Source organism: Melozone crissalis, unplaced genomic scaffold, assembly GCF_028551555.1.
Source record: "Melozone crissalis strain CALT ecotype California unplaced genomic scaffold, PUWL_Pcris_2 ptg000096l_1, whole genome shotgun sequence".
Taxonomy (NCBI): domain Eukaryota; kingdom Metazoa; phylum Chordata; class Aves; order Passeriformes; family Passerellidae; genus Melozone; species Melozone crissalis.
In genome coordinates this window covers 2,301,735-2,314,519 of record NW_026535873.1, presented here as the reverse complement: position 1 = coordinate 2,314,519, position 12,785 = coordinate 2,301,735, and the positions used below count along the sequence as shown (strand labels likewise).

Sequence of the window (12,785 nt, the reverse complement as noted above, 5' to 3'; positions counted from 1 at the left end):
GGGACCATGCGGCCCAGCAGAGCCACAGTGATGGCCTTGGTGCCACGGGGTCCTCACAGTGTCACAGTGGCCCCTTCATTTCACCAGGCCCCACAGTGTCACAATGGTGTCCATGATTCCACAGGTTCCTACAGTGTCACCCCAGGAAGGAAACCACAGAGCCCCAGTATTTCAGGGTCTGTTGAACTGCAGTCACCAGAAGCCTAGGACAGGCAGACCTGTTTGTCCTGGCCGGTTTCTCTGGGAGCAACTCTTGGATAGTTGAAATTTTATATGTGGAATCCCAATTTCAGTCCTTTTTTGCCTGGAGGAGAAGAAGGTCAGTCCTTTTCCACAGAAAGGAAAGCACAGAGCCCTTGTGTTTGGAAGGCAGGTGAGAGCTGGCCCTGAGGAGACCAAGGGCTGCCAGACTCGTTGGTAATGGAAGCTTTTCTCTGGCAGCAATCCCTGGATATTGGGAATTTTGGAGAGGGAATCCTGTTCTGGCTGTAGATGCTTGAATGAGAAATGCAGCTCTTTTCCATTTGAAAGTCAGCTCAGACCCCAGGGTTTCAGGGGTACATGAGAAGAGACCCTCGACATGCCAAGGGCAGTTGGACAAGTCAGGCCAAGCCAACCAGACCCGTTCCCTGTTCTTTAGGATTCATGGGGCCCTGCCGTATCACGATGGTGGTGTCATATTGGATCCTTGGTTCCATCAGGCCAAGATGTGTCACACTGGCCTCTTGTTTCCATGGGGCTCCAGTGTCACAATGGTCACTTGCTTCCAAGAGGCCTGGCAGTGTCACAGGGGTCTCCTTGGTGCTGCAGTGTCACAATGGACCCTTGGTTCCATGGGGACTCACAGTGTCAGAAAGGTCCCCTTGGTTCCATGAAGCCCTGCAGAGCCCCTTGATTCAACGAGGCCTCCAAGTGTCATCACGGCCTCCAGGATTCCATGAGGCCCCACAATGTCCCCATGGACCTTTGGTTCTATGGGCTCCTGCACTGTTCCATGAATCCTTAGGTCCATGGGGCCCTGCAGTGTCACAATGGCCTCCTTGGTTCCACCAGGCCTTGCTGTGTCACAATGGCCCCTTGGTTCCAAGAGGTTTCTCAGGGTCACAATGGTCTCCTTGTATCCTCAGTATCACAATGGACCATTGGTTCAATGTGGCCCCAATGCGCCCAAATGGATTTTGGTTCCATGGGTTTCTGCTGTGTAACAATGGACCTTTTGTTCCATGAGTTTGCACAGTATCACAGCTGACTCCTTGGTTCTCTGAGGCCAGACTCTCACCAAATCTCTGAAATATCAGAATAAGTTTCCTTAACACTCATTTGCAATTTCAGAGGGTATCATTTACTCAGGCCAGAGGTCCAACATGGGAAAACTACTAACCTCACATGAATGTGTAATTCTACCAATGTGTTGCTCATATACCGTTGATAAATGTGAATTACAATTTACCCATTTCCATAAAACCCACCTCAAGTTCCCAGATTCCCTCCTTGTTTTCTCTATCCCTGCACCCCTGAGCCAAATGTCTTCTTCTTTTCTTCCAACCATCCTTGATGGGAAATCAGCCCTGCAAGCCTTGTTCCTGTGCTGAAAGTTCACAGGCAGGTTAAAAGTGGAATGAAGCCTTTTGGTATCAGCCCCAGGCTTTGTGTGGGCAGGCAGAGGCAGGCAGGAGGCAGAGCTGTTAGCAAAGGAAGGGGCCAGCCAGGTGGGGCAGCCGGGGGATGCCAACAGCCTGCAGGGACAGAGGCGCAGGGCAGGGACACCGTGGGACAGCCTGGGCTGCACAGGGCACAGGCATGTGCAGCAGCTGCAAGACAGCCCTGCCAGAGCCAACTTGGGCAGCACTTTGGCCATGGCTGCTGGGCCTGGGCCTGAGGCAGGAGCAGGAGACAAGTGACCCTTGCAGGCCTGGGGCCTCATTGCCTCCTTGTCCCTGCTCAGCAGCCTGGCAGGGGCTGCCCCATGCTCCTGCCCTTGCCATTGCACATCCCCACATGCCAGTGCCCATCCCGGAAGAGCCCTGAGCAAGAAGGGAGGGACAGCATCTGCCTGGCCAGGGGCTGGGGCTCAGGCCTTGGCCCTTGGCATTCCTCAAACACATCCAGCTTTGCTCAGCACCAGAGACACCTTGGCCTTGTTTGTCCCCAGCTGTCATCACTGCCTCCAGTGTTCTGCTCTAACTGGAACCTGGGGACACTTTCTCAGTCATGTCCATCTGTGGGACTCATTAAAACTTCAAGAAACTTCAGAGTTTCATTTTAAATTTGAGTTCTTGAGAAGTTTTTAGAGCACTCTCTCAGGGACTGGGCTGATGTAAACAACACCAAATCCCCAAGAGGCTCATTAAAGTTCTTGTGCTGTGTCTGTGCTGCTGAGCTTTAAAGGAACAGCTCTTCCCAGGGCCACCTCCTCTCCCAGCCCAGCAGGGCTGAGGGCTCTGCCACACTGAGGTGACAGGAGCCAGGCAGAGACAGGCTGAAGGCAATCAGGATTGGGAAGACATTGAGCTGAGACTTCACTTGGGGAAAGATCTTCACAGCCCTGTGCATGGTGAGTGTGTGGGTGCAGGGCAACGTCCCCTGTGCTCCTGGAGGGATCTCTTGAAGTTGACCCAGGACAGGACTGATGTGACTGTAAGGATGGCTCTGCTGCTGTTTCTGCTTTGCGGGAGGATGTGCTGCAGAGTGGGGCTGCCCTGGGCACCGTCAGAGGGGACAGAGCAGGACGGCTCCTGCTGCCAGGGATGGCTGCAGGGGGTGAAGCTGGGGCTGCAGCCAGGGCTGTACAGAGCTCCAGCTCATGCCCAGGGTGACTTTTCATGAGCTCATTCAGGGCAGGAGTTTCCTGCTTGGGTCTCTGCTTTCCTGAATCTGTGCCCCCACTTTTCCCTGGCTCAGCTTGGTGGCAATATAAAATTAACTATGCAGGGTAGATCAGGGGCTGAGACACTTAAACCATCACACTGAGCATTCCTGGGCACCTCAGCAATTGCCTGCACCTGTCCAGCCTCCAGATGCATGCAGCATCACCTTTCCATGGTGCCCAGGCTGGGGGAGCTGTTCTTTAATCCCTGCAGGGCCCAGCAGCTGCAGGGCATGGCTGGCCCAGGGGCTGGGCTGGGCTCTGGCAGCTCTGGCAGGGGAGGAGCCCGGGGCCACAGGAGCAGCTGGGGCTGGGACAGCTCCAGCAGCAGAGCCGTGGGCAGGGAGGGAGGGAGGCAGTGCTGAGGGAAGCCCTGCTGCAGGGCAGATGTGACACCTGCCAGGCCTGCCCTGCAGGGCAGACTCTGCCCTGAGGAGCACAGCTCTTGTGTCCCCTCGCTGCCAGCACAGCCCTCAGCCCGGTGGCACAGGGCCCTCAGTCCCTCCTGGGCCGGCAGAGCAGCCCCAGAGATGAAGGGCATCTCTGCGGCCATGTGCCCATTCCCTGCTGACCGGGGCCTGAGGGCCACTGTCCTGCCCTGCTGCTGCCTGGCAGGGGCTGGCCAGGGAAAGGCTTTTCCTCAGGCCCGGCTCTCTCTCTCTCCTTGCCTTGCCCAGGTGCTGCTGGCATTGCTGAGGGGCTCTCTGCAATGGCAGTTCCAGCTGCAGGGCCAGGCCCAGCCCTTGGGCTCCTCCTGTGCAGGCTGAGCACAGCAATGGGGTGTCCCAGCTCCCTGTGCCCGGGCAGCTCTGGGCAGGGCAGCCTGGGAGGCTGGCAATGAGCCCACTCTCCTGACTCTGGGAAAGGCAGGAGCCACTTTGTGTGCCAGGGATCCCTCTGCTCTCAGCAGTGTCTCCTGGCTGTCCAGGGTAACACAGGAGTGGATTTCAGAAAGGTGCAAGTGCAGGGCAGCTGGAACAGGAGAGAGGGACAGAGCAGCTCCCCTCAGTCTGCACTAAGCCTCAGACAATCCTCCTGCCTCTCTGGACTCTCTGTTCTCCCCAGGTGCAGCAGAATCTCTCGTTCTGCCTTCTGTTATCCCCATCCCTTCACCCAGTCAGCTCCTCTGCTTTAGGGGTACATTACTTATCCATGTCCCAAAACCAGGACTGGTCCCTGCCCTCACTGTTCCCTGCACCGACTGGGGGTCAGGGCTGACTCTCAGGTGTCCTGCAGGTCAAGGTCCAGCTCCTGACACAACATTAGCCAGCAGCAATCAGGGCTCCAGCAACAAAGGTGAAGGAAGATCTCCTAGACATAGACAAGGGGGAGGTGTTTAGTGGCCAGAATGAGTCTATGCGAAAGGGCTTTGCCTTTTCTGTGAGAAATCTCCCCTCAATTATCACTGTAATTCCTTCTTCAAAAGGTTCCAATGTCCAGAGACAGCAAATGTTCAACAGCAGCTCCATCAGGCACTTCCTCCTGCTGGCATTGGCAGACACACGGCAGCTGCAGCTCCTGCACTTCTGCCTCTTGCTGGGCATCTCCCTGGCTGCCCTCCTGGGCAACGGCCTCATCATCAGCGCCGTAGCCTGCCGCCACAACCTGCACACGCCCATGTTCTTCTTCCTGCTCAACCTGGCCCTCAGTGACCTGGGCTCCATCTGCACCACTGTCCCCAAAGCCATGCACAATTCCCTCTGGGACACCAGCATCATTTCCTACGCAGGATGTGCTGCTCAGGTGTTTTTCTTTATCTTCTTCCTTGCCACAGAGTTTTCCGTCCTGACCATCATTAGCTATGACCGCTACATGTCCATCTGCAAACCCCTGCACTACGGGACCCTCCTGGGCAGCAGAGCTTGTGCCCACATGGCAGCAGCTGCCTGGGCCAGTGGTCTTCTCTATGCTCTCATGCAAACAGCCAATACATTTTCCCTGCCCCTGTGCCATGGCAATGCCCTGGACCAGTTCTTCTGTGAAATCCCACACATTCTCAAGCTCTCTTGCTCCAGATACTACCTCAGGGAACTTGGGCTCATTGTGGTTGGTGCATCCTTAGGTTTTGGTTGTTTTGTGTTCATGGTTTTCTCCTATGTGCAGATCTTCAGGGCTGTGCTGAGGATCCCCTCTGAGCAGGGACGGCACAAAGCCTTTTCCACCTGCCTCCCTCACCTGGCTGTCGTCGCCCTGTTCATCAGCACCTCATTTTTTGCCTACCTGAAGCCCCCTTCCATCTCCTCCCCCTCCATGGATGTGGCCCTGTCAGTTATGTACTCGGTGATGCCTCCAGCCCTGAACCCCCTCATCTACAGCCTGAGGAACCAGGAGCTCAAGGCCGCAATGGGGAGACTGATGACAGGATGGTTTCAGAAACATTAAACTGGTTGCAAATTTCTTGAAGTCACATGTAATAAAAGTCATCTTGTATAGTTCTTGTTGGTTTAGTGGTTGCTATGTTCTCTTCTTTCTTTTGTTTCATTTTTTTAATAATATCCATAAAGAAATGCCATTGGTTGGGCCTCATTTCATTTATTTTCCCTCCACATTTGCTGTGGCTCACAAACTGTACCAATGCAGAGCTGAGCTCTTGGTGACTTTAAAGGAGCTAAAGGATCTGCCAACAGAGTTTTCACCAGAGTTCCCCCTTCTGTTCCCTTCTCTGGAGCTGCAGCAGCAACGGCTGTGTGCACAGCTGGGGGCAGATCAGGGCGGGCACAGCAGCTGTGCCCAGCAGCAGCAGCACTTGGTGTTGCCAGTGCTGCTGCCGTGGCCCTGCCCCTCTGCCCTGATGGCCCTGGTGTTGCTGCAGGGCCTGAGTGCTCTCGGGGCCGGGCACAGCCCTGGGGGTGGCAGTGCCGGGGCTGCAGCAGGGACAGGCCATGGGCACTGCTGGGGCAGCGCTGACGCCTCAGCCCAGGCCCTGGGGGCTCCAGGCTCCTTGCCCAGGCTCTCTCAAGAACACGCCCAGGCCAATGCTCAGCACAGAAAAGCCCCGTGAGCAGCCCCAGGCTTGCCTTGGGCAGGCTGGGGGCAAACAGCATGGCTGGGGCTCTGCAAGGGCCCTGGGGCAGACGGGAAGGAGCAGCAGAGCAGGGGCTGATCCATCCCCAGTGCGCTGCACAGCCCAGGGCAGCGTCCCAGAGCGTCCTCATGGAGCTGCCAACAACATCCCCCCTCTGCAGCCCTGGGCTCTCCTCCAGCTCACACAGGTGCCCCATCCTTGCAGGCACAGACACGGCAGCACTGGCTCAGCAGCCCCTGTTTGCATTGCACAGAGCAGGGGGAGCACCCCCATGCTGTTGCTGTGGGGACATGAACCTGAGGGAGCACAAATGCCATCAGCCCCTGGGGCCAGCAAGGGCTGGGGGACACCAGGGAAATCACAGGTTTGTCGTGGCCTTTGCAGTCAGCCAGAAAATTTTTTCCCATCAGCTGGGAGTTTCCTGCCCCACTGCAGACGCTGTTGCTCAGAGCCAGGGCTGCCTGGCAGCCACCCTCAAACAGCCCTGAGCATTTCCTATGCTTCACTTTTGTCTTCTCTCCTGGGGTGACTTCAGTAATTGTCTGCAGGCTCCTGCACTGCCTCAAGCTGCTCCCTTGCCAGAGGCTTCCCAGGCCAGGGGGGCACATCTGGGCTGCTGTGTCTGGCTCTGGGGCTCCCTGTTCTGGGCACTGAGGAGGAGCTGCAGAGGCTCTGCAGGACAGACAAGATGGGCTTTGGGGCTGGCAGGAGAAGCTGAGGGACCTGGGCTGCTGGAGCTTCTGCAGAGGAGGCCCAGGGCTCCTCCTGCAACTGCTCCAAGGGTGGTTCCAGAGAGTCACAGAATCAGCCAGGTTGGAAAAGTCCTTGGAGATCATCAAGTCCAACCTGTGCCCTGACACCGCCTCCTCTTCTCCAGGATAAACCACCCAAGCTCCCTCAGCCTCTCCTCACAGGACTTGTGTTCCACACCCCTCACCAGCCCTGTTGCCCTTCTCTGGAAACGCTCCAGCCCCTCCATGGCCTTCCTAAATTGGGGCCCAGAACTGGACACAGCACTCGAGGTGTGGCCTCACCAGAGCCGAGTGCAGGGGAAGAATCCCTGCCCTGCTCCTGCTGGCCACACCATTCCTGATCCAGACCAGGAGCCATTGGCCTTCTTGCCCACCTGGGCACACTGCTGCCTCATGTCCAGCCTGCTGACCATCAGTGCCCCCAGGTCCCTTTCTGCCTGGCTGCTGTCCAGCCACTCTGTCCCCAGCCTGTAGCACTGCAGGGGGTGTTGTGGCCAAAGTGCAGGACCCGGCACTTGGTCTTGTTCAACCTCACCTTGTTGGATTTGGGCCCTGCATCCAGCCTGTCCAGGGCCCTCTGCAGAGCCCTCCTACCCTCCAGCAGATTCACACTCACACCCAGCTTGGTGTCATCTGCCGATTCGCTGATGCTGGACTCAATCCCCTCATGCCAATCATCAATGCAGATATTGAAATCCACGCTGGCTGGCTCTGATCCTGCGACCATCCTGTGGGTGCCCTGTGATGGCACTCAAGGTGATCTGTTCCATAACCTTGCCGGGCACCCAGGTCAGGCTGACAGGCCTGGAGTTGCCCAGCTCCTCCTTCCAGCCCTTCTTGGGGATGGGCTCACATTGGCACCTCCAGTCCTCTGGGACCTCCCTGCTGAGCCAGCACTGATGGTAAATGATGGAGAGCAGCTTGGGGAGCTCATCCACCAGCTCCCTCATCCCCCTGGGATGGATCCCATCTGCTCCCAGAGGCACCTGTGAGCATCTGAGTGGCTCAGCAGGTCCCCAGCTGCTTCCTCCTGGATTACAGGGGGCTGTTCTGCTCCCTGTGCCCATCTACAGCTCAGGAGAACACTTGTCCTGAGGAAAATGTCTTTTTTTTGACAATTGAGATACACAAAGTGTTAAGCAGCTCAGCTTTCTCCTTATCCTTAGTTACTCTATTCCCCAGTGCATCCACTATTGAGTAGGGGTTCTCCCTATTCCTCCTTTGGCTATTAGTTTATTTATAAAAGGTTTTCTTAATTACTTTTTGCAGAAGTGGCCAGGTGAAGCTCTAATTGAGCTTTCATCTCTCCACTTTTCTTTCTGCATGACCAAACAACATCCTTAAAAACTTCCTGATTTTGCCTGACCTATTTTTTCAGAGTTCCCACAAAACCCTCATGCCCAGCCAGGACACTCATTTTCCTCTCTGGTTCAACTTTGGCACAGAGGGACAGGCTGCTCCTTCCCCCTTAAGATTACTTTCTTGAGGTGTGTCCATCCTTCCTGGAGACCTTTGTTTTAACAGCTGTTTCCCTTAAAAAATCAGTACCTGATTCAGTACTCTCCAAATCTGCATCCTGAATAGGCCAAGGTTTGCCCTGCGTAATTCCAGTGTAGACATTTTGTTTATGTCCCTCCTTCTTTCAGAGGATTTTGAAAACTTGATTATTTCATCGTGACTGTGCCCCAGGCAGCCTCCGACCACCACATCTCCCACCAGCCCTTCTCTGTTTGTAAACTGCAGGAGACAGAGCTTACCTTGGCAGTGGAAGTGTCACCCAAAATTCAGCAAAATATTAAAACTCCATAACCGCAATGTAGCATTAAGAAGCAGCATTCTTTATTTGGCCAGATGCCCAGGTGGATAGCTCCTCCCAAAGCTGTGCATGCTGAGTGCTGGAAGGTTTCTGTTTATTTTCTGTATTTTGCACACATATGCATTGATTGTCCTGGACTAAACACACATATGATAATCATTTCCGCAAAATCATTAACATATTTCCCCTCCCCTTCACCCATGCGTTCTCCTGTCCTGGGGGGTCTCTCTGGTGGTCCCTGGTGCTCGTGGACCCCAATGTTCCAGTGGGCCTGGCTGAGATGGCAGGACACTGAGGCTGGTGAATTTCAATTCCCCTTCTCACACAATGGGCATTGTGTGGTTTCCACAGGCCTGGGGTTTTGGAGAACCAGCACCGTGTGTGCTCACCTGGTGTAGACAATTTATCATCTGGAAACATGAGGTCACAGAGTTAGCCATGACATCAAAGAGGTTCTGTGAGGTCATAAAGCAGCTACAGCATCATAGGCTGTTTCTGTGACACCACACAGCCAGCTGTGAAATCACAGGGCAGAGGACTGACATCATAGAGCAGCCTATGACATCACAGAGTTGCCTCTGTGACATCAGAGATCAGCTGTGGGACAGCAGAGAACAGGCTGTGACATCACAGACAAGGCTGTGATGTCAGAGGGGGGCTGTCTGACATAACAGCAGGTCTGTGTGAGGTCACTGGGTTGGTCACTCTGCCCCAGACACCCCTCACAGATTCCCCCTGGAAGTCCAAAGCTGTTCATGCCCAGCAGGGTCCCTGCCCCCTGGTATCCCCCTGGTCCACCTGGAGCTGCAGCCTCCCACAAGGATGTTCCACAAGATCAAGTCCCAGAGCCTGACACGGGGATAGGGGGCTGGGCTGTGTGACCAGCACATCAAGGACATGGATTATCCAGGTCACTGGGGCCTGGTTTGAGGTCCTCAAGGCAGGAAAGAGGTCTGGCAGCTGGAGCAGGGGCTGGGAAGGGCCTCCAAGGTGGGGCTGGAGCCCTTGGGCTGTGAGCAGAGGCTGAGGGAGCTGGGCTGGTCCAGCCCAGAGCAGGGAAGGCTGAGGGGCTCCTCATCCCAGCCTGGCAGTGCCAGCGAGGAGGGGATGGAGAACACAGAGCCAGGCTCTTCACCAGGGGGGCTGGTGGGAGACAAAAGCCAATGGGTGGAAGGGGAAAGAGGGGAGATCAGCCAGGACAGGAGGAGTTGAATTGAGTCAGGCTGGTTTCAGCATTTCCTCAACACCAAAAGCAGCCTGAGCCCCTTCTCCATCCACCACTGACAGCTTTGCAAATCAGGAATTGTTCAGTCCATTTTATCCCCACTTCAGGACGAGCATCCTGATAGAAAAACTTAATTCTATTTATATCTATCACAGAATCACATTTTTCTCAAGTTAATTTTAGTATGGAAATCACTTGTGGATGGTGGACATGTCAGATGCTGCTGGGACATTGCACATGGCTCAGGGAAGAGCATGGTTATATTGAATTGTGTCCTCTTCAACCATGGTCTGTTGGCCATGAAGAGAAACTTCCTGTGCCTCTGAGTCGCCCCAGTTCCTGACCCCCAAAGGACACAAACCTGGCAAGTTCTGGTTCCCAATCCAGTGGTGGCACCTGCACCTCCCTCCATCCCCAGAGCAGAGCTCCCTTGTCCCAGAGAGTCCCTGGCAGTGCAGGGATGAAGGAAACAGGACAGGCTGTAGGGATCAGGGGCAGGGCACAGCCAGGGATTTGGGGTGGTGTTGAGCCCAGGGCAGGACGTGGCCCTTGGCCTTGGTGAACCTCATCCCATTGTCCTGGTCCCATGGCTCCAGCCTGGCCAGATCCCTCTGCAGAGCTTCCTGCCCTCCAGCACAGCCACACTGCCACCCAGCTTGGGCTCACCTGAGAGCTGACTGAGGTTGCCCTCGATGGCCTCATCTGGGGGAATCCACAAAATCAGAGGGTTTTGGGAAAGCTGCAAAAGGGAGGCCTCAGAGACAGTCAAACTGTGAGCAAGGCTAAGCAGCAGCCGTGAGATAGGTCAGCAGAAAAATTATTTAAAAAGTAGAAAAACAAGGACAAACAGAACAATGGTGGGTGTATTAACGCTTGTCTAGAATAACTCCCTAAGCTAAAGAAAAGTATATCTAGCGAGATATTAGGAAGTTTGAAGCTCAATAATGGGGCTCTGTGCATTGTGTTTTAAGGCTTACAAGCAGGTATTGTATTCAAAATAAGCAATCATTGTTTTAACCAAAGATACATGTGCTTATAGTTGTTGGACAGAACTACTGTCAATATGCTTTTCCTTTTTTGATTGGTCAAAAAACTTATAAAGTAAGTTGTAACATTACGTTCTTGGTCTGCTGCTTGGGATGTGAGCTGCTGGCATCTTCCCATTGTCATAACCATGTAAATGAGACTGATGCTGAAAAATAAAACAGGTCAAGGCACGTTCCACAGCAGTCCCTTCCCATCTGTGATTTGTACATAGCCCCCAGCTGGCAATATCATCCACATCAGCAATAAAGAGATTTCACTGACCTGGCCCCAATCCTGAGCCCTGGGGACAGCCCTGGATGGGACTCCATTCCTCAGCTGCTCTGAGTGCCAGGGGTTGGATGGGGGAAATGGTGGGGAGGGGGTAGGGACAAAGTTTGATTGATTGTCAGCCATGAAGGGTCTTGATTTTCATATGTGTTCAGTCTGCATGAGGAGGTGCTGGGGATCAATATCAACTGGGGATTGCTAATAGCAATCTATAAACAGGAAAAGAGAACTTAACAGGACAAATAATTCTGCCTGCATTGTTTTCAGTATCGTAGATTCAGTTTAAATACACTTCTGGAATCTGTCTAATTAACCACAGAAGAAGGGAAGATTTGAATTATTCCCATGGGCTTGTCTTGTTTGGGTGTTTTGAACAAATTTTTATGAGCCTTTGTCACTGAATTTCTGAACTGAAGAGATAAAGAAAGGTGAGGCCTCTGGAAAAGTAAAATTCATCACCAACCTGCAAGTGGCGAGGATCCATCCCCATCAGAGCAGGAATGAGCAGAAATGGGCACAGCTTTGTGGCTGCCCCAGCTTTGGGATGGGCCCTGGGCCTGGAGCAGGAGCAGCTCTTGAGGGCCCCAAGGCCGGGGCTCTTGTGCTGCCCTGGGCAGATGGGATGGCAGCAGGGGCTGCAGAGCTCTCAGCATCTCCTGCAGAGGACAGCAGGGCACCCAGGGAGCCTCCTTTCCCTTGGCCAGGCATGTTCCCCCATGTTGGGGCTGAGTCCTGTGGCAGCTGCAGCTGCTGCTGTGCCCTTGCCAGGGGCTGAGGCCGTGGGGCAGTGCCCAGAGCAGCCTGGCCTGAGCAGAGCTGTGGGGCCAGAGCCGGCTGGGCTGGGCTGGGGAGAGGCCCTTGGTGCTGCCCAGAGCTCAGGGCAGCTGGCAGAGCTTGCAGGGAGCTGGGCTGTGGTCAGACAGCCTGGCCCAGAAACCATCAGTGTCCATCTCAGCCTGGCTGAGCGTGCAGGGGCCAAGAAGAGCAGCCCAGGGTCTGCACGTTCTCTGGGTAGGAGCTGAGCTTGGGAGCCCTTGAGCCCTGCCAAGGGCTGGGGCTGCACCTCCAGCTCCAGAGGAGATGGGACAGATGGGAGCACAGACAAATCATTCCTGCTGCATTCTTTCTTGTATCTGCTTATACAGGTGACCTGAATCCATATGTAGAGGAGGTGTTTTGTGTCAGATAACACTGGTAGAGTGTTAGGTACAGTGAGAAGAATAATATTATTTAGCTGAAAATAATGTTTCATGCAAAATACACAATGAGAAAAAAAGAGACACATATGATCAGAAGATCATCTGAGTTTTTCAGAGGAGGAGACACTCATTGATGTTCCCGTAGCCAAACCTGTTCAAATTCTTTCCTCAGGACTTCCTTGAGATGAGAGGTGACCACTAGAGGCCAAGGCCGACCAGAGCTCTCTGTTCTGGCAGCTTTTGTCTGGGAGAACCCTTGCATATGGGGAATTTTTCAGAGGGAATATCAGTTTTGTCCATGGACACCTGGAAAGAGCGATGGTTCTTTTCCATAGGAAGGGAAGCACAGAGCCCCAGTTCTCCAGGGGCTGATGAGAGGCAGCCCTCAGCATGCCAAGATCAGCTGGACCTGTCAGGTGGCCCCTAGCAGGCCAAACCAGCCAGACCTGTTCCATCTCCCCTTGGTTTCATGAGGCCCTGCAGTGTCACAATGTTCTCCTTGCTTCTGCAGTGTCACAATGGCCCCGTGCTTCCATGAGGCCCTGCAGGGTCACAGTGGCCCTTTGGTTCCGTGGGGCCCCACAGTGT

The 12,785-nt window shown here is 54.4% G+C and overlaps 1 protein-coding gene across 1 annotated transcript; it reads left to right on the top strand.

Moving 5' to 3' along the window:
- Window positions 1–4,696: 4,696 nt before the first annotated feature.
- Window positions 4,697–12,399, top strand: LOC128947325 (olfactory receptor 14C36-like; the record flags this gene model as incomplete). Its single annotated transcript, XM_054291578.1, has 2 exons — window positions 4,697–5,158; window positions 12,370–12,399. Coding segments are annotated over 2 exons (492 nt in total), but the record flags the coding sequence as incomplete, so codon positions are not given.
- Window positions 12,400–12,785: the final 386 nt, after the last annotated feature.